This window comes from Triturus cristatus, chromosome 7 (genome assembly GCF_964204655.1).
Source record: "Triturus cristatus chromosome 7, aTriCri1.1, whole genome shotgun sequence".
Lineage (NCBI taxonomy): Eukaryota > Metazoa > Chordata > Amphibia > Caudata > Salamandridae > Triturus > Triturus cristatus.
In genome coordinates this window covers 1,855,030,170-1,855,057,240 of record NC_140590.1, presented here as the reverse complement: position 1 = coordinate 1,855,057,240, position 27,071 = coordinate 1,855,030,170, and the positions used below count along the sequence as shown (strand labels likewise).

At 51.3% G+C, this 27,071-nt stretch overlaps 1 protein-coding gene across 4 annotated transcripts in view; it reads right to left on the bottom strand.

Annotated features, from left to right (window-relative positions):
• Window positions 1-27,071, bottom strand: part of LOC146813458 (uncharacterized) — a 315,417-nt gene that overhangs the window by 108,750 nt on the left and 179,596 nt on the right. For all 4 annotated transcript variants that reach the window (XM_085620215.1, XM_085620214.1, XM_085620216.1 and 1 more), the window contains exon 10: window positions 17,775-17,879. In XM_085620215.1, coding sequence (XP_085476341.1) covers window positions 17,775-17,879 — 105 coding nt within the window. The remainder of the gene's footprint in view (window positions 1-17,774; window positions 17,880-27,071) is intronic.

Genomic DNA, 27,071 nt, shown 5'->3' with positions numbered 1-27,071 from the left:
AAATCCTACACTGGCATCAGTGTGGGTTCAATGTGCTGAGAAGTTTGATACCAAACTTCCCAGGCTTCAGTGTTGCCAATATGGTGCTGTGGAGCTCGTGTTTGACAAGCTCTCAGCACCATGTATTCTTAAATGACAGCACTGCACTTACAGTGCCCAGGAATGGACCCGGGTACTGTAGGGGCACAGGGCTCCTGCTCCTGTGCCCACACCATAGGCGTAATGCACCCAGCTAGAGGGGTGGCTGACATATGCCTTGGCAGTGTAGGTGATGGGCATGGTACACAGTGATGTGTGCCATGTCGACTCTTTGTTTTGTCCTGCACCCAGACACTCAGCCTGCAAGGGCAGTGTGTGTGTGTAAGGGTACAGGGCCTCTGAGGGTGGCACAATGAGTGCTGCAGCCCTTAGAGGCCTTCCCTGGTCACAAGGCCCTGGGTACCTAGGGTACCATTTACTAGGGGCTGACATGTGGCTAGGGTTTGCCAATTTGGAGTTTGTGTGGTTTAAGGAAGGAACATAGGCCCTGGGCACCTGATTGGCAGGAACCCAGGGTACACTCAATCGAAGTACATTCAGCAATTTAGCAAAAAGTGGGGGCATACCATGCAAGAAAGATGGCACTTTCTCACACAACCCCCCCCCAAACGAAAGGTGATGAGACTAACCTTGTCCTATGGAGTCTTCATTGTCTAAGTGGAAGAACCTGGAAAGTCCATCTGCATTGGCATGGGCAGTCCCTGGTCTGTGTTCCACTTCAAAGTCCATTCCCTGTAGGGAGATGGACCACCTCAGTAGTTTTGGATTTTCCCCTTTCATCTGCATTAGCCATCTGAGAGGTCTGTGGTCAGTTTGAACTAGGAAGTGAGTGCCAAACAAGTATGGCCTCAGCTTCTTCAGGGACCAAACCACAGCAAAGGCCTCCCTCTCAATGGCACTCCAACGCTGCTCTCTAGGGAGTAGTCTTCTGCTTATAAAAGCAACAGGTTGGTCTTGGCCTTCATCATTGGTCTGGGATAGGACCGCTCCTATCCCTAGCTCAGAGGCATCCGTCTGCACTATGAACTGCTTGGCATAATCTGGAGCTTTTAGAATTGGTGCTGAGCACATTGCTTCTTTTAGGGTGTCAAAAGCCTTTTGACAACTAACTGTCCAGTTAACTTTCTTGGGCATTTTCTTGGAGGTGAGTTCTGTGAGGGGGGTCACAATGGACCCATACCCCTTCACAAACCTCCTGTAGTACCCAGTCAAGCCAAGGAATGCCCTGACTTGGGTCTGGGTTGTTGGAGCTATCCAGTCCATGATGGCCTGGATTTTGGGTTGTAAGGGCTGTACCTGGCCTCCACCTACAAGGTGGCCCAAGTACACCACAGTGCCCTGCCCTATCTGGCATTTGGATGCTTTGATAGTGAGACCTGCACTCTGCAGAGCCTCTAAAACCTTCCCAAGGTGGATCAGGTGATCCTGCCAGGTGGAGCTAAAGACAGCAATATCATCAAGATAAGCTGCACTAAAGGACTCCAACCCAGCCAGGACATGGTTCACCAACCTCTGGAAGGTGGCAGGGGCATTCTTTAACCCAAAGGGCATCACAGTAAACTGATAATGCCCATCAGGGGTGGAGAATGCTGTCTTTTCTTTTGCTCCTGGGGCCATGCCAATCTGCCAGTACCCTGCAGTTAAGTCAAAGGTACTGAGAAATTTGGCAGCCCCCAATTTGTCTATCAGTTCATCTGCTCTTGGGATAGGGTGAGCATCTGTCTTGGTGACAGAGTTGAGCCCTCTATAGTCCACACAGAACCTCATCTCTCTCTTTTCACCCTGTTGATGAGGTTTGGGGACCAGAACTACTGGGCTAGCCCAGGGGCTCTCTGAAGGCTCAATGACCCCTAACTCCAGCATCTTGCTGACCTCAGCTTTGATGCTTTCCTTGACTTGATCTGACTGTCGATAGATTTTGTTCTTGACAGGTGCACTGTCACCAGTGTCCACATCATGGGTACACCAGCTTGTCAGACCAGGGGTCAGGGAAAAGAGGCTAGCATATTGTTGCAAGACTTGCTTGCAGTCAGTCTGTTGTTGGGCAGAGAGGGTGTCTGAGAAAATCACACCATCTACTGACCCATCTTTTGGGCTGTAGGATAGGAGGTCAGGGAGTGGCTCACTCTCTGCTTCCTGTTCTTCATCAGTCACCATCAGCATGGTGATGTCAGCCCTATCATTGTAGAGTTTAAGGCGGTTCACATGGATGACCCTTTTGGGTGTCCTGCTAGTGCCCAGGTCAACTAGATAGGTGACCTCACTCTTTCTCTCTAGGATAGGGTAAGGGCCACTCCATTTGTCTTGGAGAGCCCTTGGTGCCACTGGCTCCAAAACCCACACCTGTTGCCCTGGTTGAAATTCAACCAGTGCAGCTTTTTGGTCATACCAGTGCTTCTGGAGCTCCTGGCTGGCCTCAAGGTTCTTGGATGCTTTTTCCATATACTCAGCCATTCTGGACCTTAGGCCAAGCACATAGTCCACTATGTCCTGTTTGGGTTCTTGAAGAGGCCTCTCCCAGCCCTCCTTTACAAGACACAGTGGTCCCCTTACAGGATGACCAAACAGAAGTTCAAAGGGTGAGAAACCTACTCCCTTCTGTGGCACTTCCCTGTAGGCGAAAAGCAAGCATGGTAATAGGACATCCCACCTCCTCTTGAGTTTCTCAGGGAGTCCCATGATCATACCTTTCAATGTCTTGTTGAACCTCTCAACAAGGCCATTGGTTTGTGGGTGGTAGGGTGTAGTAAACTTGTACTGCACTCCACACTCTTTCCACATGTGTGTTAGGTAAGCAGACATGAAGTTGGAACCTCTGTCTGAAACCACCTCCTTAGGAAAACCCACCCTGGTGAAGACACCCAGGAGGGCCTTGGCTACTGCAGGAGCTGTAGTAGTCCTAAGTGGAATTGCTTCAGGGTACCTAGTAGCATGATCCACTACTACTAGAATGAATTTGTTCCCTGAGGCTGTGGGAGGTTCGAGTGGACCCACAATGTCCACACCTACCCTTTCAAAGGGGACCCCCACCACTGGTAGTGGAATGAGGGGGGCCTTTGGGTGGCCACCTGTCTTGCCACTGGCCTGACAGGTAACACAGGAGCTGACAAACTCCTTCACCTTTTGGTGCATCTGGGGCCAGTAAAAGTGACTCACTAACCTTTCCCAAGTTTTGGATTGCCCCAGATGTCCAGCTAGGGGGATGTCATGAGCCAAAGTTAGGAGGAACTCCCTGTACTTCTGTGGCACTACCACCCTCCTGGTGGCTCCAGGAGTGGGGTCTCTTGCCTCAGCATACAGTAATCCCTCTTCCCAATAAGCTCTATGGGTACCACTGACATCTCCCCTGGCTTCTGAAGCAGCTTGTTGTCTCAGGCTTTCAAGAGTGGGACAGTCTTGCTGACCCTGGCACAGCTCTTCCCTAGAGGGTCCCCCTGGGCCCAAGAGTTCAACCTGGTAAGGGTCAAGCTCCATGGACTCAGTTCCCTCAGAGGTATCTACATCCTCTCCAGGGGGAGAGGGGTTCTGAGTGTTTGGCTGTACAGAAGCTGGTCCCCCAGTCTTCTTGCCCTTCCTCTTGGTTGGTTGGGCCATTATTCCAGGCTCCAAACCTACTTTTTCACCCTTCCTCTTGCTCTGTGCTCTGGTTTGCACACACACCAATTCAGGGATGCCCAGCATGGCTGCATGGGCCTTTAACTCAACCTCAGCCCAGGCTGAGGTTTCCAGATCATTTCCAAGCAGACATGCAGCTGGCAACTTTGGAGAGACCACTACCTGTTTCAGGCCAGTAACCCCCCCCCAGCCTAATGTTACCATGGCCATGGGATGACTAGTGGTGACACTGTCAGCGTTGGTGACTGGGTAAGACTTCCCAATCAAGTATTGCTCAGGGGAAACCAGTGTGTCTTTCACCATAGTGACACTGGCACCTGTATCCCTCAGAGCTTCTACCCTAGTTCCATTCACCCAGGGGTACTGTAAGTATTTCTTCAAGTTGGGGGGCCACACAGCCACAGTGGCAAACTCCACTTCTCCCAAGGAGACTAAACTTGCTTCAGTGTGTTCCCAGATTTGCTCAGGGTACACCTCTGATCCCATTTGTATACTTGCTGTCCCAGGAGTGGCTGTACTGGGTGCCTTAGGGGCTTTGTTTTGGGGGCAAGATACAGTTAGGTGTCCCTGCTTCTTACAGGTATTACAAAAGGCCTTTAAGGGATCAAAGTTCTTCCCCCTATATGGTTGGGGCACATAGGGAGTAGTTTGGGTCCCACCCACCTGAACAGGTTTTTGGGGCCCTTTGGAAGACTCAGACTTTTTATCTTGGGGATTCTCACCACCTTTCCCCTGGGGAGGTTTTGTGACCACCTTCTTTTGGTCACCCCCAGTGGTTGTCTTGGTCACCCTAGTCTTGACCCAGTGGTCCGCCTTCTTTCCCAATTCTTGGGGAGAAATTAGACCTAGGTCTACCAAATGCTGATGCAACTTTTCATTTGTGCAGTTACTCAAAATATGTTCCTTCATGAATAAATTGTACAATCCAGTAAAATCCTGCACACCATGTCCAGCTAACCAACCATCCAGTGTCTTCACTGAGAAATCTACAAAATCAATCCAGGACTGGGTCTGGGTTTTGTGAGCCCCCCTGAATCTAATTCTATACTCCTCAGTGGTGAATCCAAATCCCTCAATCAGAGCTTTCTTCATGAGGTCATAGGATCCTGCTTCTGGCCCAGAGAGAGTCAGAAGCCTGTCCCTGCAGTTACCAGAGAACAGTTCCCACAGGAGTGCCCCCCAGAGAGGTTTCTTTACTTTCCTGATATCACAAGCCCTCTCAAAGGCTGTGAACCATTTGGTGATATCATCACCTTCCTCAAATTTAGGGACAATCCCTTTGGGGATTTTAAGGTCAGAAGTTTCCTCCCTATCCTTGTTTTTATTATTGCTGCCACCATTGATGGGTGCTAAACCCATCTCTCTCCTTTCCTTTTCTAGAGCCAGGAGCCTGGACTCTAGATCTATTCTTTTGGCCAGCCTCACAAGGCTGTCCTCTTCACTGGGGGGTCCCCCAGTGTTGTCTCTGGGACCAGAGCCACCTGTGTGGTCTCTAGGTGCCCAGATGCTATGTCTTGAGTTGGAGGGTATGGGTGCCATCTCCTCCCTAGGGAATAGTATGGGGAGGTTGCTGTCCTCCTCCCCTGTTTCCCTTTCCTCATCTGACTGGCCATCACCATGTTCAGATGGGTGGTCTTTAGCATACTCAGCCAGGAGCTCCTGGAGCCCTTGTTTGGATGGATGCTGACCCATTTGTAAATTTTTGAGTTTACATAAGGACCTCAATTCCTTGAAAGACAAGTGTAAGTAAGGTGTGAGGTCGAGCTCCTCCACCAGGTCCATGTTATTATTATCACTAATAGCTGGGTTTGTTTGAGACATTCTAACCTGACAGTTCTAACCCTCTACCCTGACTATAGTGACTTTTATTTTTCTAAAATTCTAATGGGACTTAAGCAAGGCCCTAGCAAGACTTTTAGTAATTTTGGAAAAACCAATCAGAATTCTAAAGGCAATTTTTAAGAGTTCTGTCGTGTGATCAGATGGTAACCAAGTAGTCCAACAAATGCAAGTTTGTATCCCACCGCTGATCCACCAATGTGAGAAAGTGGCTCTGTATATACTGTTCCCTAATAGGTACAGGGTGTACAGAGTCCACAGTCCCCCAGAGGCTGATAGAGGTCAAAGTTAGGTATGACCTTACTCTCAAAAGTGGTAGCTTGGTCGAGCAGTAAGGCAGTACCAGAGGACAGTGTAAAGCATTTATTGTACACACTCAGTCAGCAAATGGTTTCACACACTCAATAACTGAACTCTAGGCCAATGATTTGTATATATAAAATATATGCTTGTTTTATTTTTAGAACCACAAGGGGGTAAAAATATACTTTCTCAGAATGAGAGGTTGAATATAAATACTTTTGTTTCAAGCAATAAATTTGTGTAAACAGTCACAGTTGGTTGCAATAAACAATCCTATTTCCTAAACATAACAATGCATTGAGCTCAATGGTAAATTCAGGTTATTTGTAATAAATTACTTTTCAGATTACTTTTGGAATTCCAGGTCTGGATCCTAGAACCAGCCTGGGGTCAGTATTCAGAATCAAGTGAAGAAAGTCGACTTAATAACTGTAATGATTTTTAGATAATATTTAGCTATTTCAAAAGTTAGCACTTAGAAAATATTTCACAGAAAACATTCAATGGATCTCTATGGCAAGAAATTCAAATTGCAGGTAGAGTACTTTATCGTTACTTTAGTAATCCAGGACTGGGTGCCTAGACCCAGGACTGGGGTCCTTATCAAAAGCAGGTAAGTAATTTCGTTTGCAGAAATGGTACGATTTTAAAAGAATATTTCAAATTTGCAAAAGTAGACACTTAGAAGAAATTTCACAGAAAAGCAGGCAATGGTTTCCTATGGGAGAAAAATGAGTTAGAAGTAAGTATAGTTGTGAACACTTTTCAGAGTCAGGGCTGGGCACCAAGATCCAGCACTGGGAGCTCACCTAGGAGCAGGTGAGTAAATTCGTTTTTGTCACTTGGCTGATTTTTGGTGAATTTTTGCAGTTTTGAAAAGTTCACACTTAGAAGATTTTTGAAGAAAAAGCCAGTCAATGTTACCCTATGAGGAAAATGAAGTTAGCGGTTTAAGGGTAAGTACTCGACTGGTAGTGTTGAAATTCCGGGCATGGACTCAGGGGTCCCCCAGTGTCAGGTAGGTACAGTTGGTTCACCCTCAGCGGTTTCAGGACGGCCGGGTGCAGAGAGAGTTGGGCCCAATGTTATCCTATGAGGGATAGGGGGGCCTTGGTTGGTGGCTGCTGTCTGGCAAGCCACGCGGCTGTGGGAGCTGGGCTCCTGGTCACTTACTCAGGGCAAGTGGGGAAGTAGGTTAGAGTAGAGAGGGCACTGCCAGGGCCACTCGGGCGGCTGGGTGCAGGGTGCTTTTGAGCCTTAGGGCGCTCAATGGAAATCAATGGGAATGTTCCGGTTTGGAAAGAGGCTGCAGGCTCGGGGACGAGGAGGTTTCAGGTGCCACCACCACTTCGAGAGGTAAGTTGGGTAGTTGTAGGTTAGGTGGGTACCCCAGGATTGGGCACAGGGGGTCGCAGGGCGCCGGGTGCAGGGGTGCCTTTTGACGTCGGGAATCTTACCCTCTGGTTGATCGCGGCTGGGGTGGCACTTGGTTCTGAGGCTGCAGGCTTCTTCCGGGATGTCGAGGGGGGTCCTTGGGTGCCGGACTCTGGGTCACAGTCGCCGTGGGGTCGTCCTCTGGGTCTTTGTCCACTCCGGCACTGGCCAGGCTTGGCTGGTGCAGAGTGTGTTGGGTCCGCGGTCCCGGGCTGGTGCCAGGGATAGCAAGTAGGTTTCTTGAGTAGAGCCTCTACTCGTGGGAGTCCCAGGGGCTTAGAGCTAAAAGGTAGCCAGGTCCTCCGGGGTTGGTGAGGTTGCTGGCCACGTGGGAGGCCGCGCTGGTGCAGGTTCGAGAGTCGACAGGCCGGTAGGGCTGGGGCCAAAGCAGTTGGTGTCTTCTTCTCTTTTTAGCAGCTGCAGGGCAGGTCTTTGTTCTTCTTGCTCTTCTTGTCGTTTTTCTATCTGGAATCTGAGGAAGGAAGGTTCAGGGGGCCCCTAAATACTAGATTTAGGGGCGTTACAGGTAGGTGAAGGCCAGGGACCAATGGGTCCTTGTCCTGGGGTGGGTACACCCCCTATCCTGCCTCTCTCCTGTGGGAGGGGGGCAGTAGCCTAATCCTGATAGGGTAGGGCCTCCCATCTTCAAGATGGCGAGAGCCCGGAGATGTGCTTCACCTCGCCTCCCCCACCTGAGGGGTGGGGTGGGCAGGCTGGCACATCCCCTGTCCTTGTATGGGGTTTCCGGCCAAGCTTCCCGCCAGAGTGGGGGGTTGCAGTGGCCTGGGGAAACTCCAACTGGCGGCATGCCTTTGAAGCTTCCCTTTGCTCATCCTGGGGGAGGAGATTTCTCACCTCACCCAGGATGTGCATTGTTGCAGGCCCGGGAGAGCAGGGGCTCTCCCACCCAGGGGTCCAGCAACGTGTCTGCTGTGTGGCAGCCTGGGCAGCCTCAGAGCAGACGTGGATTGCAAGTTAGCTGAAAGGGGGCATCTTCTAAGATGCCCTCTGGGGTGCTTAGTACATTAAATCCTACACTGGCATCAGTGTGGGTTCAATGTGCTGAGAAGTTTGATACCAAACTTCCCAGGCTTCAGTGTTGCCAATATGGTGCTGTGGAGCTCGTGTTTGACAAGCTCTCAGCACCATGTATTCTTAAATGACAGCACTGCACTTACAGTGCCCAGGAATGGACCCGGGTACTGTAGGGGCACAGGGCTCCTGCTCCTGTGCCCACACCATAGGCGTAATGCACCCAGCTAGAGGGGTGGCTGACATATGCCTTGGCAGTGTAGGTGATGGGCATGGTACACAGTGATGTGTGCCATGTCGACTCTTTGTTTTGTCCTGCACCCAGACACTCAGCCTGCAAGGGCAGTGTGTGTGTGTAAGGGTACAGGGCCTCTGAGGGTGGCACAATGAGTGCTGCAGCCCTTAGAGGCCTTCCCTGGTCACAAGGCCCTGGGTACCTAGGGTACCATTTACTAGGGGCTGACATGTGGCTAGGGTTTGCCAATTTGGAGTTTGTGTGGTTTAAGGAAGGAACATAGGCCCTGGGCACCTGATTGGCAGGAACCCAGGGTACACTCAATCGAAGTACATTCAGCAATTTAGCAAAAAGTGGGGGCATACCATGCAAGAAAGATGGCACTTTCTCACACCCAGGTTTTGTCTCAAACGGTGGTGGAGGGTCCGAGGAAGAGGACGTCTGCCTCACACCTCTTTCCTCTGACTGCCGCTCTCTCCTACTCTTCCTTGCCCCAGCAGCCACCATCTCATACCTCCCTCCCCTCACTACATCCCCATGCCTCTTTCCTCTCACTGTCACTCTCGCCTACATCCCCCAGCTGCCATCATCTCATATCTCCCTCCTCTCACTACTGCCCCATCCCTCTCACTGTCACTCTCTCCTACATCCCCCAGCTGCCACCATCCCATATCTCCCTCCCGCCCCTCACTTTTGTCCCACGCCTCTTTCTTCTGTCACTCCAGCCTACCCTTCCCCCAGCTGCCACCATCTCATACCACCTGCCCTTCACCACTGCCCGACGACTCTTTCCTCTGACTGTCCCTCTTTCCTACTCTTTCCCCAGCTGCCACCATCTCATACCTCCCTCCCCCTCACCACTGCCCCACGCCTCTTTCCTCTGACTGTCCCTCTTTCCTACATCCCCCAGCTGCCACCATCTCATACCTCCCGCTCTTCACCACTGCCCCACGCCTCTTTCCTCTGACTGTCCCTCTCTCCTACATCCCCCAGCTGCCACCATCTCATACCTCCCTCCCCTCACTACTCCCACACGCCTCGCTCCACTGCCTGTCCCTTCCTCCTACATCCCCCAGCTGCCACCACCTCATACCTCTCTCCCATCACACCTCTTTCCTCTGACTGCCGCTCTCTCCTACTCTTCCTTTCCCCAGCTGCCACCATCTCATATCTCCCTTTCTCCCCTCACTACTGCCCCACGCCTCGCTCCACTGCCTGTCCCTCCCTCCTACTCCTCCCCCCAGCTGCCACCACCTCATACCTCCCTCCCCTCACTACTGCCCCACGCCTCTTTCCTCTGGCTGTCCCTCTCTCCTACTCCTCCTTGCCCTGTGCGCTCCGTGTTCTACCCCTACAACTGCCCCTGCTGGCGGCTTCCCATAATTGCTCCTGGGCCGGGTAGTTCAGGCCCCTTTCTTGGCAATGAAGGCCGGCTGCACATATGTTTCTATGCCATATGAACTAATAGGGAGTGTAATGAAAGCTCCTCGCCATCCAATCCTCACCTCACATAGAAACAAAGATGGGACTGTAATGAAGGCAAGCGAGGATTCAATGCACACCGCCTGCCTGTTTGGGCTTATGCTGCATATGTAGCATGTTAAAACCATATTTGTTGTCTTTGCCACTGGAGGCTCCTCCAGTGAGAGTGAAAGTGATGCAAGTCCCTGGAGGTGCTCCATCCAGGGAGTCACCATGCGGGCAGGTGATGCTTATCCCGACTGAAGGAGACCAAGGCCCATCAACCCACCCTAAACCCAGGGGCTCAGTGACAGGTGGAGATGGCGGGTGATTGACAGTCTATTGACACAGGCTTTTTTACCAGCACTCCCAGTACTCCTGGGGAGGCGGGGGAGCGGGTGGAGTCTGGATTATCTCCAGCCTACGTTTTCCCCCAGTGTAAAGTCAGGCTGGTCCCATCCTTGGCGCCTCTTGCCTTCCTCAGGGGTGGGTTACATCTGGAGGGAGGGTCTGCGTCATCTGTTCTGGTTTACTGGCACCAGGTGAAAGGCGGGGTCCATTTGGACGCCATGTTCATTATGCACAGGATAGGGGTCGCCGCTTACACGGGCCCAGGACATGAGGACAAGAAAGGAAAGATGCCTTCTCCAGGATTGGAGGGTTGTCTGAACTTAAGAAAAAGGGTGCATGGTGCTTTCTGCATTGGTCCCCAGAGTGGACAATTGTGGCTCCAGAACATGTACACATTTGGGCACCTCAAAACCTCTGCACGAGTGTGCGAGTTGTCTTACTAACTGGAGTGCAACCACTGTATCCAGAAGTGACCACGTTTGGCATTCTGTGCCAAGCCTTCCTGGTTTGCCCTGCAGTGAGACGGAGTGTGCACCAATGACCACAGCTGAATGACCTCATTTTCCTGTATGAGAATCCTGGACCCCGTCCACTCTTTGTTTAGATACCGGCTGATCGTGTTGGTAGTCTAAGACTTCAGTTAAAGAGGAACTGCTGACTCCAATTTGTAATACTTCTTCTCCAAGGGGGGACCTCTAGGTAGCTCTCCAGTCATCCAGAGATGCATCTGTCTCCAGTGTCTTGGAAGAACCAGCAGGTGACCTGCACTCTGGTCAGAAGACACTTCTTTCAGAACCACCACTGGACTGTATGACCTTGGAAGATATTCAAAACTTTTCAACTCAATTCCCTGAGGCAACTGGCCAATAAGGCACTTTTGCAGAGCTCGTGTGTGAAGCTTGCATCCCAGACCAGAGCGACGCTGGACGCGCGGACACTCAGGAGGGAAGACACTATTCTGAGTGCAGCAGGCTGAGCAAGATGAATTTGAAGAGATTTCTGATGAGTGGAACAAACCATCTCTTGCAGCAGAGACAATACCCCTCTTTCTGCAGTCAACTTTGCCCGCAGAATTGAACACACTGGATGGGGGTGGAATTGGTTTCTTGGGGTGATGAGCAGCTCACCAAGGGGGTCTATTATCAACTGAAGTTCTTCAGGACGCCTTCCGCAACTTGCAGCCTTGATCAGTCAATCATCTCAACACGGGTGTGTGAACATTCCTTCCCTGTGAAACTGCTATCATTGTCAGAGGTACACAGGACTAACCGGCTCTGCCCAGTTACAGCACCAGGGAAGAGTATGGAATCAGAAAACAGATTCTGTGGGTCTCACTAGACACATTATTTCCTGTGTGAGTAAGCTCCAGAAACAATGGGAGTAGATACAATCTACCTGGACACAGAATTATCACAGTCTTTCTGATTACAAACATTTAAGTAGTCTTCAGTGGTACTGTGCTGTACAATAGCACAGACAGCGCAGCGCTCGGAAGTGCAAAATGAAATCAGTGATATTATGAAGCACATAACTGCAATGTATCTTGAAAGGATGCCCCAAAGTTAGGTAGTTCCCAGTCCAATGTAATCTTGAATCCTTGTGCCAAAAATTAAATCTAGTGTGGACACCACCTTCTCTGGTGTCGACGTTTCGATCCACTCCGTAATTTATGTGGGTCTGCTCAGGACAGCCAGAGCCGTCTCCCACAACACCTTCTTGCCGTGTTACTCAAAATGTCCTGGGGTACGCAGGTAGTGTTGTCACATCAATGGCTCTTGCCTGTGTAAACCAATAAATGGACACAAATTACAGCCCCTTAGCCCTGGCTCACACAGTCTTGCCAGATCCTAATGTTGAGTGGTGCAACCCATCCTGCCCCTCTTGCATCCCGTCTCAGGAATCATTCATTCGTCAATCATCATCACCAATAGAGATTCTTGGCAGGATGGAATCCAGCGCCACAGGAGACAAGGTCCTTCAGTCCATCTAAGAATCCGAATAGTCTCCATACATCAGTCACAGCAAGAATGTGTGTGTTGAAACCTCACTTGACATCTTGCAGGGTCTTACTTGGGGACTCGTGTGTTTAACAATCTCAGGAGAAAATTGCTTCTGTGGAGTTGAGACCTTCAGCGTTGGTACCTATAGATGACCAGCAAGCTGTGAAAGTGATGAGTGACTCGAATCTCAGCTGGGACTTCAGAAGGAGGTTATGTGGAGTTTGGACAGATGCGGACGTGGAGGATGAAATAGTCTTCGTCCCAGACTTGCGAGACGTGGGCAGTGCCCTTCTAGTCGAGAAGGGAGAACTCGTGAAGGACAGGGAGCCCCTGGTACAGAACACATTTCCTCTGTGGAAGCCTTCTTTTTGACATCTTTGTGCAAATGTAGCAGTGCTTGATGGAGTGAGGTAAAGATGGTGGACCACACGTCACGGCCATCTGTCCTTGATGTTTGGCAACCACTGGCCCTGTGAATAAAACTGACATGAATGAGTTTGAGCCGGGCGTTTTTAGACACTGTGTAGGGTGTGCAAGGGCCTTGTTCTGTTGAGCTTCATGGAACTCCCTGTGGGAGTCCGATTCCACCTGGTGCCCAGCGCTTCTAGGGGAGTCCAGAGTTGTTAGTGCCCTATCAATCAATCAGGGAATTGTAAGTGTGCTACTCACCCGTGAGGGTCACAAGGCGCTGTGGGGGTCTCAAGGTGCCCTTGGGATCCATCAGAGCACGTGTTGCCCTCTGCCAACGGTGTGCAGGCATTGCAGCATTTCGTGCAGAGAGGGTGCATCTGTCGTTATTTGCCACTTGCTTAGAAGTGCATGTGTCCATGTGTTTTAAGTCAGAAAGTGCTCCCGGGGAAGCTCATGTGACTCAATATGGGTCTCAAAGGAAAGTAATGACCCATTGTGCCAGTAGTCGCCCTGGGTCTCCAACCCCGGCGTGCGCCACTGTGGAAGAAGAGCCAATGCTTGCGTGTGGTGAACCTGGAACAAGCCTTGCAACAGGAGAGCACGGGCAGAGCGGATAACCTTCACTGTGATGCACAAGGCTCTAGGAAAACACGGGTGAGCTACTCATGAAAGTCGCGAGGAGGGATGCGTCCCTCGTTCTATTGGGTTATACGTTTCATCGCCACCCATGGCATGCCAAGCATAGCGGTATCCTCTAGCCAGAGGCCTCAAACCAATGGCTGAGCCCTTACCAGCCAGTGGGAGGATGTAGGAGTGTTCAAAGTTAGGGGCTCGTAGGTCTCCCGGATCGGTTCGGCACCGTGGTTTCGCTAGTGCTACCCACCTCCAGCTTTGGTTCCAAATCAGTTCGATGAGTAGACGTTCACGGTGGCGGAAGAAGTGCGCGGGTACATAAAGTGGCATGTTAGTGAAGTAATAGAGGAACCGGAGAAGTATTACCATTCTAGCGAGGGCCATACTGCCCATGCCCGTCAATCGCAAGAGGCTCCGAAGGCATCTGCCCCTACAATCCTGTGACAGCGCACTCAACATTCCCATCCAAAAGGTCTTGTTCTGACTGGTATACACGTGTGCCCAGGTATCGGAGTTTACGGCGTTGCCAGCACAGTGCAGCTCTTCCCATAGTCAGGCGTGATTCCGGAGCTGATGGACTTAAGAGCGACTTGAAACACCATCCAGATATCGCGCAAACATTCTGGAGGGCAGTCTGGCTGTCTCAGATGCCGCCTTCAAAGCCACGGAGGAACTAAAGCGTAACATCCGCATATAGTGAGATGGGTGTTCAGACTTTCACCCACGTTAATTCTGCAGAGGGTCATTTCACCGTCTGCACTTCAGTGTTTAATTAAACAGCGCTGCAGTTGTAGGTGACGAAGTGCATGTGGGCAGAGTGGGCAGGGCACCCGTGGGAGAAAGTGGCTTTCTGTTGCAGTAAACCCCCCCCCCCCTCCTTTTTTCTCTTTCTGTTGCCAAACTACTGATGCTCTTTGGCTTGGTGTGCCCTGGGCTCCTGCCAATCAGGTGCCCAGGGCCTGTGTTTCTTCCCTAAAACTGCCTAACAGCCTAAACCCAATTGGCATCTCTGGCCACAGGTTAGCCCCTGGTAAATGGTATGATAGGTACCCAGGGCACCGTGACCAGAGAAGGCCCCTAAGGGCTGCAGCACTTATTGTGCCACCCTTAGGGGCCCTGTACCCTGACACACACACATTGCCTTTTCAGGCTGAGTGTCTTCGTGCAGAACAAAACAGAGAGTCGACATGGCACACGTCCCTGAGTGCCATGCCCACAACACACACTGCCCTGGCATACCTCAGTCACCCCACTAGCTGGGTGCCCTATGCCAGTGGTGTGGGCACAGGTGCATGAGCCCTGTGCCCCTACAGTACCCACGTCCATTCCTGGGCACTGTAATTGCAGTGCTGCTATTAAGAGTATATGATGCTGGGAGATCGTCAACATGAACTCCACAGCACCATGATGGCAACACTGATGATTGAGAAGTTTGGTATCAAACTTCTCAGCACATTAGACGCGGACTGATGCCAGTGTGGGATTTATTGTACAATGCACGACAGAGGGCATCTTAGAGTTGCCCCCTGAACCTAACCGACAATCCACGTCTTGTCTGAGGGGCTGCCTAGGCTGCCACACAGCAGACATGTTGCTGGACCCCTGGGTAGAGAGCCATCTGCTCTCCTGGGCCTGCAACAATGCACATCCTGGGCGAGGTGCTAGGTCTCCTCCCCCAGAATGGGCAGGGGAAGCTTCAAAGGCATGCTGCCTTTGTGAGCTTCTCCAGGCCACTTGCTGTACTCAGCAACTGGCCCCCACTGGTTCTGACCCCCACCCTGGCGGGAAGACTGGCGGGAAACCCCAAGGAAGGAAAGGGGATGTGCCAACCTCTGCCAACCCCACCCTTCAGGTGGGGGAGGCGAGGTGAAGCACATCTCCAGGCTCTCGCCATCTTGAAGATGGGAAGCCCTGCCCAATCAGGACTAGGCTCCTGCCCCCCTCCCACTGGAGAGGGGCAGGCTAGGGGGTGTATCCACCCCAGGGAAGGGACCCATTGGTCCCTGCCCTTTACCTACCTGTAACACCCCTAAATTTAGTATTTAGGGGCACCCGGAACCTTCCTTCCTCAGATCCAGATTCCGAAACAAGAAAGAAGATCAAGAAACAAGAAGACCTGCTGTGCAGCTGCTAACAAGAGGAAGACACCAACTGATTTGGCACCAGCCCTACAGGCCTGTCGACCCTCGAACATGCTCCTGCTAAACCCCGGCATCTACAGTGGTCAGCAACCTCAAAAACCCCGGAGGACCTGACTGCCTTGTGACTCTATCTAACTGGGACTCCCACGAGCAGTGGTACTGCTCAATGCAAGTAACAAGCCCTTGGCATTAGCCAGGAACCGCGAATCCTGCACACACTGCACCCACCAAGCCGGCCTGTGCTGGAGTGGACAAAGACCACGAGGACGTCCCCCCAGCGACTGTGACCCCGAATCCAGCACCCAAGGACCCACCTCAATGCTCCTGACGACCCCTGCAGCCTCAGAACCAGGGACCCCTCCAACCGCGACCAGCCGAGGGTAAGATTTCCCGATGCCAAAAGGCACCCCTGCACCCGGCGCCCTGCGGCCCCCTGTGTCCAACTCCTGGGTGCCTACCTATCTTCCAACTGCCCAACTTACCTCTCAAAGTGGTGGTCGCACCTGAAGAATCTTCGTCCCCGAGCTTCCAGCCTCTTTGTTCATCCATGAGCTTCTCCATTGAAATCCATTGAGCGCCCGACGGCTCAAAAGCACCCTGCACCCAGCAGCCCGAGTGCCCCTGGGAGTGCAACCTCTGTCCTAATCTACTTCCCCATTTGCCCTGATCAAGTGACCAGGAGCCCAGCTCCCACAGCAGCCAGCAGCCACCAACCAAGGCCCCCCTGCCTCCCATAGGATAACATTGGGCCAAACTCTCTCTGCACCCGGATGCCCCTGTGCCGCTGAGGGTGTAACAACTGTACCTACCTGACCCTGGGAGACCCCTGAGTCTATGCCCAGAACCTTAACTCTGCCAGTCGAGTACTTACCCAAAAGCCGATAACTCACTTTTCTTCCATAGGGTAACATTGACTGGTTTCACTTGGAAATTCTTCTGTCGAGTTTTGAAACTTTAAAATATTCATCTAAAATCAGCCGGATAACGAAAACGAATGTACTCACCTGCTATCAGGAGAGATCCCAGTGCTGGATCTTGGTGCCCAGCACTGACCCTGCAAAGTAATTACAACCGTACTTACCGCTAACTTGATTTTCCTCCATAGGATAACATTGCCTGGTTTTTGCCAGAAATTCTTCTAAGTGTCGATTTTGCAAACTTACAAATATTCGTTAAAAATCGCCTGTATAACAAAAACGCATTCTTTCAACTGTTTACAGGAGATGCACCAGTGCTGGATCCAGGATCCAACACTGAGTAAGAAAAAGTAACGATAACACTACTTACCTGCTAAGTGAATTTCCTCCCATAGGATAACATTGGTGATTCTATGTGAAAATGTTTCTAAGTGTCAACTTTTAAAATACATTAATATTCCTTAAAAATCACAACTGTAACCAAAACGTTTTTACTCAACTGTTTACAGGAGATGTCCCAGGACTGAATATAGGATCCAGTCCTGTGGTAAGGAAAGTAATCCAAAAAGTAATCAATTGCATTTAACTAGAAATTCCCATTGAGCTCAATGTATAATTGTGTTTGAAATTGTGTTGCCTATTGCAACCACTGTAACTATTATATTCAAAAGCCTATTGCCTGTTGAAAAGTATTTATCTAAAGCATCTCATTCTGAGAAAGTATATTTTGATACCTATTGTTGGTTTTAAAATAAAACAACTATATCTTTTGATACAAAACCATTGGCCTAGAGTTCAGTTCTTGGGTGTATGAGACCATTTGCTGACTGAGTGTGTACAACAAACGCTTTACACTGTCCTCTGATACTGCCTTACTGCTCGACCAAGCTACCACTTTAGAGAGTAAGGTTATATCTAACTTTAGCGTCTGCCAAACCTCTGGTGACTGTGGACTCTGTGCACACTGTACCTATTTAGGAACAGTATATACAGAGCCACTTTCTTACAACCCGTAAAAAATAAAAGGCAATCGCAGCAGGGTTAAACACCATTGGTGTTTGTCCCGCTGTGAAATGTCCACAAATCACTGAGACGGCGTGCATACTATGGTGAGAGCTCTACTACTCAGTCAAGTGACATGAACGACATCCTGACCAGTCTTCAGTGCTGTGTCAAGGTATTGTTCATAAAGACAGACTGAAAAGGTCTGTCCTTCTTTTCTGAGTGCATGGGCCTCATTACCAAGCTTTTTGTCTCTAAGTAGGTCTTGCTTCATGCGATTCACGATTAAGTCAGGCGTAAGACATAACTCCAAACACACAAAGCTTTGAATCGTGGCCTTATTCCACAAGTCATCACTTACTTGGCGAGCAAACCATAGGTTCTCTTCTCTCCGGCTCCAGGCGGGTCTTACGGTGAAGCGCTTCATTATCGCTTATCGTATAGACAGATGTGATGATAGGATCTTCTGTTTAAAAAAAACATATTGTTAAACTAGAATTCTGTGACATTTATCAATGTGGTTTCCAGCCACAATCATCTAAACACAAGCATTGGCAGTGCCAATAGATCTGGCTTATGAATGAAAGGGCCTTTTGTGCCATGAATGGGTTTAGGCACTCAATAAGTCATCATACATGCACTCCGTCACTCATCTTTGCGCTCATGCATCCATCACCTGTCCACTGACTCGCATTCACGCGCTGACACAATCACAATAAAACACACAAAACTCAACAACATATGCAAGATAAATTAAAAGAACGCACGCAGAACAAAGAAAACCTGCTGCAATCTAAACAGAGTGTGGTGGATGCTTAAAATAACAAACCTAAACATAGCAGTGGGTGTCTGTCTTGCAGTGGTGTTGTCCAAAGTTTATCAAGGTGTTAAGGTTCCAACATGGCCGCCACATTTACAATCGGTGCTTTGGCCATCTTCCAATTGCACTTTTTCTTTTGCTTCTTTACTGTGAGTTTTTTTTATCAATGTATGTAATGATTTTAAAACAATCACACATTAAATGTATTCATTCATTCACTCTTCCGATGGTAAAACAATGATGCAATGTGGTCAGCAGCATTTCTTCGGGTCACCTCATTTTGAGGAAGTGACTATGAGGGATGTGGCACACTGCAATAGAACATAAACCAGCGGCCTGTTGGCACTGCCTGGGGAACTGTGGTACTCTCTTAAGGAAAATAAAAATAAAAAGAGGAAAAGCAAGGAAACAAAAGGGGAATCATAAAAGGAGAATACTGAAACAGCAGCCAACCAGCCCCGACACTGAAGCACACTCATTTCCCTGCGGATGTGCACGTGTCATCAAAAAAAGCCATAATTCACAGGGCAACAGAGACAATGACTGGTGTGAACTGAACCCCTCCCCGAACAGTAAGCTGTCACGGATGGGAGCAGTGTGTAAACGACACTCAGGCAGACCAATGGCAGAAGAGAGCTGACCCAAAGACACCGCCAGTATCAATATGTATATATATTTATACAATTGGTGCAAAGCGTTATTTAATATTGTTTATTACAAGATCCTGGCAGACAGTTGAGCCTGTCAAGCCTTCTGAAAAGATTCTAGCAAGAATTACTACAGTGCAAGTCTTCCACCCCTAGGGTTTATCCAAGAGGGTAAGCAAAACCAAATACCTCCTGTTGGAAACCGGGCAACCGGGTTAGCGGTCACCAGGTTCCCAGCACAATGGTAGCTTGGCTCGAGCGGTTAGGGATCAGGCACCGTGTTAAGCGTACGTCACACCCTCACAATAACCATGCGTTCATCCGTTCCAAAAACGACACTACACCGTAAAAATTATGGGAGACAAGTTGAAAATATATATGTCTTTATCTTATTTTCTCTTAGTTGCAGGTTTCATAACATAAATACAATACAATAGGGTTTTCCTTAAAAAGAGCAGGTCAAATAAATAATGCTACTTTGGAATTTCAATAAATAGGTTCAGGTCCTCATTAAGCAAAGAATAAATAGATGTGCAATAAATACAGACGGCAAATAAATACAGTCAGACAATAAATACAGTGCAAGAATAAATTAGTGGAAGACAATAAATAAAGCACCCTCAATAAATAAAGTAAAGCAATCAATGACAGTTACAGATCAGATCACTTTCATGAGGTAACTTGGTCTTACTTTGCCCATACACAGCTCGTGGTCATTTGGATGGCATGGGGGTGTCCCACCTAGATTGGTCAAGGCTGGGGCCTAAGCTGAGGCAGAACAAGGGTAACCTAAAGATCTGGCCCTCCAAACTACACAGCCCCTCACAGATGTCACTGCACCAGTCTTAGTTCACCCCTGGCACTCCCAGGCTGGTTCTAACACCCCTCTAGCCCCTAGAATGGTCTTTTAGGGCTCCACGGGGCCTCAGACGCCCCCTCTACCACTTACTGCCCTTTTCACGATGATCGGCTCCGCTCGGCACCGTGTTGACGCCGTGAGGCGGCTCCGGATCGATGTCGCTGGGCGGCCTCGACTCGATGTCACCTTCCGGCGTCGCAGGGACACGGTCTCCCCGCTTCCGGGTGTCTCCGGAGTGCAATCTCCACTCCCGACCTCCGGCGCGCTTCACCTCAGTTTCCGGCGACTCCGGTGGGCGGACTTCACTCCCCCGTCGACGCCTCACCTCGACCTCGGGTGAATCTCCACTCGACCTCCGGCGCCTCTCCACGACCTCCGTCGGCGTCCTCACCTCGACCTCTGGTGAATCTCCACTCGACCTCCGGCGCCTCTCCACGACCTCCGTCGGCGCCCTCACCTCGACCTCGGGTGAATCTCCACTCGACCTCCGGCGCCTCTCCACGACCTCCGTCGGCGCCCTCACTCGACCTCTGGCGGCTCCGGGTACGACGTCTGCTTTCTGTCAGCGCCGCTTCTCTACCTCAGACCCCAGGTCTCCAGGCTTCTCGACGTCAGGACTCCAGGAGGACACCACTGAACAGGTCAGGAACTTGCTGTTCTTCCTCTTTAAGGCCTGTTTCAAATGTTCAGTTCCTAAAGATGGTTCTTCTGGTCTTGGTCCCACACAGGGCTTTAGGCTGGGCTTGGTCAGTAGGGACTAGCATCCAGGGTGGGTTTCTGGACCCCACTCCAAGCACTGGTTTCCACCCCTGCTGCCTTACTCCGACCTCCTTCTATCTCTGTCCTCTCTCCTCTCTAGTCAGATGCCAACTGCCTCTAAGATGGCCTCCCAACATTCTAAAACTGCCTCCCACTATCCCAGGATTCTAGAATGTTGCAGAAGGTTCTAGAAACCTCCAGTGAGTTCTGGTTATGTCACAGGTGACAATGGGTGGCCACCATTTTGTGTCTCAGGTCCTCAGACAGAAGTTCCAGGGGTAGGGAAAATGGCTCCCCGACCCTGCATCAACACTAACAAGTCTGGTGGTTCCCAAAAAGGAAAAATTATAACAGGGCTTGAGGCAGAAGTGGGACAAAATAAATAATGATGAGGAGGGACCACCCAAAGGGCTGACAGGTCTAACACGCGTCCCCCCCAGCTGAAAGTGGGGAGAGCTACCCAACCCCTTGGGAGTTCTCATCACTAAGGCGGAAATACCTTGAGAGACCGTCTGCATTGGCGTGGTCCACTCCAGGCCGATGTTCCACCTGAAAGTCCATTCCCTGTAGGGAGATAGACCACCTTAGCAACTTGGGATTCTCCCCCTTCATCTGCATCACCCACCGAAGGGGTCTGTGGTCGGTCTGAACTAGGAAGTGCGAGCCAAACAGGTATGGCCGCAACTTCTTCAGAGCCCATACCACTGCAAAGGCTTCACGCTCTATTGCACTCCACTTCTGTTCCCTGGGAAGTAGTCTCCGGGATAGGAAGACCACGGGTTGATCCAGACCCTCTTCATTGAGCTGCGATAACACTGCCCCAATGCCATGTTCCGATGCATCCGTCCGGACAATGAACTCCTTGGAAAAGTCTGGGGCCCTTAAGACCGGGGCCTCGCACATGGCTTGCTTCAGTCTCACAAAGGCCTGCTGACAAGCCTCCGTCCAGACTACCCGTCGAGGTTGCTTCTTGGACGTAAGCTCCATGAGGGGGGGCCACAATGGTACCATACCCCTTCACGAAGCGGCGGTAATATCCGGTGAGGCCCAGAAAAGCTCGGACCTCAGTCTGAGTCTTGGGGGGTTCCCAGGCCATGATGGCCTCGATTTTCGCCTGGAGGGGTTGCACCGCTCCCCTACCCACCAAGTGTCCAAGGTACACTACCGACCCCTGCCCGATCTGGCACTTACTTGCCTTAATCGTTAATCCAGCTTGCTTCAGGGCCTGGAGAACAGCTTGCAGGTGACGCAAGTGATCCTCCCAGCTGTTACTGAAGACGGCAATGTCGTCCAGATAAGCAGCAGAGAAACTCTCCATTCCAGTGAGGATCTGGTTCACCAGACGCTGAAACGTGGCAGGTGCGTTCTTGAGCCCAAAGGGCATCACACAGAACTGGTAGTGGCCCTTGGGCGTGGAGAAGGCTGACCTTTCCTTAGCTCCATCAGTCAGAGAGATTTGCCAGTACCCGGAAGTAAGGTCAAAGGTACTCAGATATTGGGCAGCTCCCAGCCGGTCAATCAGTTCATCCGCCCTCGGAATCGGATGAGCATCAGTCTTAGTTACTGAGTTCAGTCCCCGGTAGTCCACACAGAACCTCAGTTCCGGTTGGGCACCCGGTGGTGCAGATTTTGGTACTAATACCACCGGACTGGACCAGGGGCTGCTGGAAGGTTCAATCACTCCTAGCTCCAACATCTTAGTGACTTCACTGTGAATGCTGGCCTTCACCTTGTCTGACATCCGGTAGATCTTTGACTTCACAGGTGGGCTGTCTCCTGTATCCACGTCATGGATGCACAGGTGAGTCCTACCCGGAACAAGGGAGAACAACGAAGAGTACTGCCCCAGGACCTGGCGGCAGTCCTCCTGCTGTTCAGGAGTTAGGGATGGGGAGAGAATCACTCCCTCCACCGACCCATCCTTCTCTTGAGACGCAAATAAGTCGGGGAGAGGCTCGCTTTCCACGTCCTCTGCTCCATCAGTCACCATCATCAATATGACTTCGGGCCTCTCATGGTGGGGTTTGAGGCGGTTGGCATGCAGCACCCGTAGGGGCTGGCGAGGGGTCTTAAGATCCACCAAATAGGTAGCCTTACCCTTCTTCTCCAACACCTCAAAGGGTCCTGACCAGCGATCCTGGAGGGCGCTAAGCTCTCCTGGTTCGATCACCCACACCTTCTGGCCAGGCTCCAACTCCACCGGGTGAGCATTGTGGTCATACCACGCCTTCATCACTGCTTGGCTGGCTTCCAAGTTGTCAGAAGCTTGCTTCCACAACTTAGCCATTTGGCTCCGGAAGGCCAGCATGTAGCTCACCACGTCCTGGGGAAGCTTTCTGGGAGTTCTTTCCCATCCGTCTCTCACCAGGCTGAGAGGTCCACGCACAGGGTGCCCATACAAAAGCTCGAAGGGGCTGAAGCCCACTCCCTTCTGTGGCACTTCCCTGTAAGAAAACAATAGACAGGGTAGGAGGACGTCCCATTTCCTCCGCAGACTTCTGATCATGCCTTTCAAGGTTTTATTGAACCTCTCCACCAGACCATTGGTCTGGGGGTGGTAAGGAGTGGTGAACCGGTAGGTCACTCCACACTCCTTCCACATGGCCCGCATGTATGCTGACATGAAGTTGGTCCCCCTGTCAGACACAACTTCCTTGGGAAAACCCACTCGGGTAAAGATTCCCATCAGGGCCCTAGCCACAACAGGTGCAGTAATGGTCCTCAGAGGTATAGCCTCTGGGTACCGTGTGGCATGATCCACCAAAACCAGGATAAACCTGTGACCAGCTGTAGTAGGCGGATCTAACGGACCCACAATGTCGATGCCCACCCTTTCAAAATGGGTGCTAACGACAGGAAGTGGTTCCAGGGGAGCTTTCAGCTTCACCCCTGTTTTCCCCCTGGCTTGACAAGACACGCACGTCCGGCAGTAGGTGTCGGACGACACTTTCATTTGAGGCCAATAAAAGTGTGGGACAAGCCGGGCAAAGGTCTTGTCTTGCCCCAGGTGTCCTGCCAAGGGGATCTCATGAGCCAATTCCAGGAGAAAGGCTCGATAACGTTGAGGGACAACCAAGGCCCGTGACGATCCGTGCATGGGTGCCTTGGGTTCACTGTAGAGGAGGCCATCCTCCCAGTAAATGTGGTAGTTCCCCTCAACGTTCCCTGCTGCCTGGGCTTCGGCCTGTCGCCTCAGTCCCTCAAGGGTAGGACACTCCTTCTGGCCCTTGCAGAATTCCTCCCTGGTCGGCCCTCCCTCCACGTGCCACTCGGCCGGGATGGGTAGGTTCTCCAGTTCGGTAACATCCCCCTCCGTGGACTCCTGGTCCACCACCTCTGGTGGCCTATCCGTCACACGGGGCGCAGATGCCGAGGCAGGCTCCTCCTGTCCTCGGTTCTTCCCTTGATCGGCAGCCGGCTGTGCCTTTGTTCCAGGCTCCAGCCTAAATGAACTCCCTCTCCGGGTAGTCGCAGACCCTGTGCTGACACAGGCCCAGTCAGGTGTACCCAGCATCTCAGCATGAGTCCGGTATTCCACCTCCTTCCAAGCATTATGCTCCATGTCATTCCCCAGCAGACAATCGACTGGCACGGCAGGGCTTACGGCAACTCGAAGCAAACCTGCAACCCCTTCCCATTCAAATGGAACCTCGGCCACCGGATAGTGGCCCATTCTGCCGTCAGCCATCGCGGCAGGGTGGAGCACATCGGGAATCACCTGCTCTGGAGACACCAGTTGGCTACGTACCATAGTCATACTGGCTCCTGTGTCTCTCAGAGCCTCCCCTCTTTGGCCGTTGATGGTGACCCACTGCCCATACTTTGTGGTATTTGCGGGCACCTGGATCTTAGGAACCATCTCCCGTTCTCCCAGGGACACTAAAGTGACACCCGCCCACTCCCTTCCCTTATCTAAAGGCATCTCCTACCCGAGCACTACACTAGCTACTCCGGGGGCCTTTCCTCCGATGGGAGGGGGTGGTCTTTTCTGGCACTTCACATCTCCCTTATAGTGTCCGACACCACCGCACTCGTAGCAATGGACAACCCTTGGCTGCTGACTCTGGCCAGGATTAGGGTTTCTGGGTGGGTTAGCCCTAGGGGTGAATCCCGTTCCCTTCCCTTGGAAACTATTTTGGGGGCCTTTAGAGAACTCCGTTTTCTTTTCCCCTCCCTCTTTCTTCTGGGGGGCGCCCTGTCCGGTCCTTTGAGAGTCCCCTCCAGTCCCCCTTGTGGACACCCGGGTACTAGCCCAAATGTCCGCCTCCTCAGCAAGCTTCCGGGGTTTGGTCAGCTTGCTATCCACCAGGTGTTGACGCAGTTCGGGGAAACATTTTTCGAGCAGGTGTTCCTTCAACATCAAATCAAACAATCCCTCGTAGTCCCTCACCTCGCTGCCCTGTATCCAACCCTCTAATGCCTTCTTTGCATAGTCCAGGAAATCCACCCAATTCTGTGTGCCCAGTTTGTGGCTACCCCGGAACTTCTGTCTGTACTTCTCGGGTGTTAGTCCAAACTTCCTCACGAGCGCCACTTTCATGGTGGGGTAGTGGGTCTGCTCATCCTGCTCCAGGGCCAATAATGTATCCCTGCCAGCTGGAGGCATGTATTTATACAATCCCCCTCCCCAATATTTCTCTGGAACCCCATGGGCTCTTAAAGAGACCTCATAGGCCGCTAGCCACTTGGCGATGTCATCTCCCGCACTATAGCTGGCTACTATGTCTTTTGGCAGATAGGGTTTGGGTTCCCTGGTGATTTCTCGGTCTTCGCTGCCACCATTAGGAACAGTGTGTGCCCCGACCCGTAGGATCTGGAGATCTATCTCCTTGAGCCTCAACTCGTGAGCCATCCTCTGTCCCTCCTTTTCTTTCTCCAGCTTCGCCAACTCCCATGTGAGCTGTCTTTTCTCCCTCCGGTCAGTTAATTCTGCTTCTGATAAGCCGCCACTAGAGACACTGCTGCCCTTCCTTGAAAGTGTTCTGGGCCCCGCTAATAGGTTCCCCACCTCAGGTTGGTACAAACCAGCCCCCTCGCGGTCAGTCTCTCCATCCCTGTCCTCCTGTTCAGCCTTACTTTCTCGTCGTGCCTCCCCCCAAGCCCTCAAGCTGGTTTGGAGCTCACCCTTTGCACCTGGGGGACAATACACCCCCTCTCGCTGACAAAACTCTCTGAGTTGGGCCACAGTGTAAGTTTCCACATCCTCCAACACAAACTCCATTTTGCCCACTCAGGATAGAAGACAGTTGCTTACAGAAGCTATGCAGGAGGGTACCTTTTGTAATACCTCCTCCCACCACCAGAAGTAAATTTGGAAAAAACAAAACTCAAAATTAGGAAGTCCGCTTGGAGAAAACTCCCGGTGTAGGCCTATGGACTACCCAAAGTTATTGTCGAGTAGACGTAAGCACAGCTCTATCCCACCGCTGAACACCAATTTTATGTTGGAAACCGGGCAACCGGGTTAGCGGTCACCAGGTTCCCAGCACAATGGTAGCTTGGCTCGAGCGGTTAGGGATCAGGCACCGTGTTAAGCGTACGTCACACCCTCACAATAACCATGCGTTCATCCGTTCCAAAAACGACACTACACCGTAAAAATTATGGGAGACAAGTTGAAAATATATATGTCTTTATCTTATTTTCTCTTAGTTGCAGGTTTCATAACATAAATACAATACAATAGGGTTTTCCTTAAAAAGAGCAGGTCAAATAAATAATGCTACTTTGGAATTTCAATAAATAGGTTCAGGTCCTCATTAAGCAAAGAATAAATAGATGTGCAATAAATACAGACGGCAAATAAATACAGTCAGACAAATACAGTGCAAGAATAAATTAGTGGAAGACAATAAATAAAGCACCCTCAATAAATAAAGTAAAGCAATCAATGACAGTTACAGATCAGATCACTTTCATGAGGTAACTTGGTCTTACTTTGCCCATACACAGCTCGTGGTCATTTGGATGGCATGGGGGTGTCCCACCTAGATTGGTCAAGGCTGGGGCCTAAGCTGAGGCAGAACAAGGGTAACCTAAAGATCTGGCCCTCCAAACTACACAGCCCCTCACAGATGTCACTGCACCAGTCTTAGTTCACCCCTGGCACTCCCAGGCTGGTTCTAACACCCCTCTAGCCCCTAGAATGGTCTTTTAGGGCTCCACGGGGCCTCAGACGCCCCCTCTACCACTTACTGCCCTTTTCACGATGATCGGCTCCGCTCGGCACCGTGTCGACGCCGTGAGGCGGCTCCGGATCGATGTCGCTGGGCGGCCTCGACTCGCTGTCGCTGGGCGGTCTCGACTCGATGTCTCCTTCCGGCGTCGCAGGGACACGGTCTCCCCGCTTCCGGGTGTCTCCGGAGTGCAATCTCCACTCCCGACCTCCGGCGCGCTTCACCTCAGTTTCCGGCGACTCCGGTGGGCGGACTTCACTCCCCCGTCGACGCCTCACCTCGACCTCGGGTGAATCTCCACTCGACCTCCGGCGCCTCTCCACGACCTCCGTCGGCGTCCTCACCTCGACCTCGGGTGAATCTCCACTCGACCTCCGGCGCCTCTCCACGACCTCCG